The sequence below is a fragment of the Mesitornis unicolor genome, unplaced genomic scaffold, assembly GCF_000695765.1.
Source record: "Mesitornis unicolor isolate BGI_N332 unplaced genomic scaffold, ASM69576v1 scaffold21798, whole genome shotgun sequence".
Lineage (NCBI taxonomy): Eukaryota > Metazoa > Chordata > Aves > Mesitornithiformes > Mesitornithidae > Mesitornis > Mesitornis unicolor.
Window position 1 is genome coordinate 5,103 of NW_010204136.1, and position 2,005 is coordinate 7,107.

A 2,005-nucleotide genomic window follows, 5' to 3' on the forward strand; every position below is an offset into this window, starting at 1 on the left:
CTTGTGGTGCTGGGATGACAAGCAGCATTTAGCAATCCCAGCAGACACATCGGAGGTGAGGCTGAGTGATGTTCTGTGCTGTTGTGTAACAGTCTTTCTTCTCGGTTTGGGTAGTTTCCTAATTTAGTGGGTGTTCGTAGGGGGACGTCTGCTTTGCGCTGTGTATATTGAGCAACAGATACCATCCTTGGAGATACCCTCCGTGATGCTTTCTCTTTTGTTTCCCAGATTGTCCCCAGCCACCGCAGCCTGAGAATGGAGGCTACAAATGCCACCCCAGCCCCTGCAACAACCCTCTGTCCTCGGGCAGCGTTATAGAGTACGTGTGCATCGAAGGCTACATGCTGAAAGGAGACTACAAATACCTGACCTGCAAGAATGGGGAGTGGAACCCAGCCATGGAAGTCAGCTGCAGGCTCAGCCCAGGTGAGCGCTCCCTGACTGCAGCAGGACGGTCAGGATCGCCCTTGTGTTGGCTTTTCAGGTTATCCGTGAATGCTGAGGGAGTCCACAGAGCTGCTCCTCACTGCTCCAGCAATTCCTTAAACGCAGCTCTTTATTAAGAACACCTCTTGTAACAGCCCTTCAGACGCCAGACCAGAGTCCCTTATGCAAGGAGACAGCCCATGGAAAGGTGTATAAAAGAGGCAGCTTGTTACTTAGTCTCTTCTTTCGGAGACTTCCCCAAAACAAGGGGAGGCCCTAACTGAAGCATTGTCCATGCTGTCCATTTTCACTCCTGCTGGGTTTGACAGTGCATCACCCATCTGTCCTCATGGGTGTCTGAGTACACAGAGCTGATCTTCCTTGCAAACAGGTTCCCTGTTGGGCTCCTGTGGCAGAGAGCTCGGTGGTGCTGCTGTTCACTGTGCTGGCAGGAAAGGACGTTGCTGACAAATGATTTCTGCTTCTCTCCAAATGGAAATGGACAGCTTTTGTTTTGTTAGTCTCTCTCCCAGCTGTACAGGAATTGCTCCATCAAAGCAGGAAAGCAGAAAGGTTTGCAGGAAAATGTTCATCATACAGCTCTTAGTTTGCCTGTGGCTCTTCTGGCTTTAAAAATGTGCATAACTGGATGAAGGGAGAACTCCCTCCCCTCTGCAGGTTTGTCTTGTTGATAGGGTCTTACTGCTCCGTCGTCCTGAGTCAGCAAGACGTACACTCCAGGATTAGGGCATAAATCGTAAAGCAAAATGTGTTAGCTTAGTTGGAAGGAAACAGAAAAGCACCTCTTTGTGGAGCTTGCTGCGTATCTGTGATCTCTGGAACATCCTGTCCTACCCCAAAGACGCTGTTTTCGCAGTATCTCTGCCACAGCCACTCAATAGCCCCTTCCTGTGATGTATAAGGAAGGGAACTGGGAGTTTACCTGGCAGCAACTGGATCCTGAAGAGGCTTTTCAAATTCAGCATAAGCTTCCTTAAATGTACCCAGCCAGGTGATGTCCACCCCTTCCTTTGGGATACTTCCACTAGCCAAGAAAACTCGTTATTTGGAACTTCTCCTATTGTTTGGCCTAAAATATCCTGGTTATTGTGCTAGACAATTATTGACCCTGTTGGTTACATCGGGAGATTTTTTAGTTTTTGCTCAGCCAGATCACCCAAGTGCACAAGGGAGCAGCCAATGTGGATGTTTTTCCTTCCCTATGGCAGTGATTTAAGGGAGTGGAGCATTTTACCTTGTGTTCATCTTGGTTTTGTAGAAAAGGACTCTCCTCCAGCAATCGGCGTACCCACGCTGTCCATCGTGGCCTCCACAGCAAGCTCCGTCGCCCTGATTCTGCTCTTAGTTGTGCTCTTTGTTTTGCTGCAGCCGAAGCTGAAGTCGTTCCATCACAGCAGGTGAGTGCAGCCGGGGTTTGGGTGGACTCAGAGGGATTCTGTTTCTTTGCAGCAGAAACCCATTAAGATACTTGGTTTAGGCCTTCATTTTGGTGCGACTTATCTCCTTGCTTCTCTGCTCCTGTTCTGATCACAGAATCACAGGATCACAGACCGTTAGG

The 2,005-nt window shown here is 49.1% G+C and overlaps 1 protein-coding gene across 1 annotated transcript; it reads left to right on the forward strand.

Moving 5' to 3' along the window:
- Positions 1–228: 228 nt before the first annotated feature.
- Positions 229–1,848, forward strand: LOC104545755 (uncharacterized protein KIAA0247-like; the record flags this gene model as incomplete). The annotated part of the gene is made up of 2 exons (XM_010190964.1): positions 229–426; positions 1,706–1,848. Coding segments are annotated over 2 exons (341 nt in total), but the record flags the coding sequence as incomplete, so codon positions are not given.
- Between the last annotated feature and the right edge of the window lie 157 nt (positions 1,849–2,005).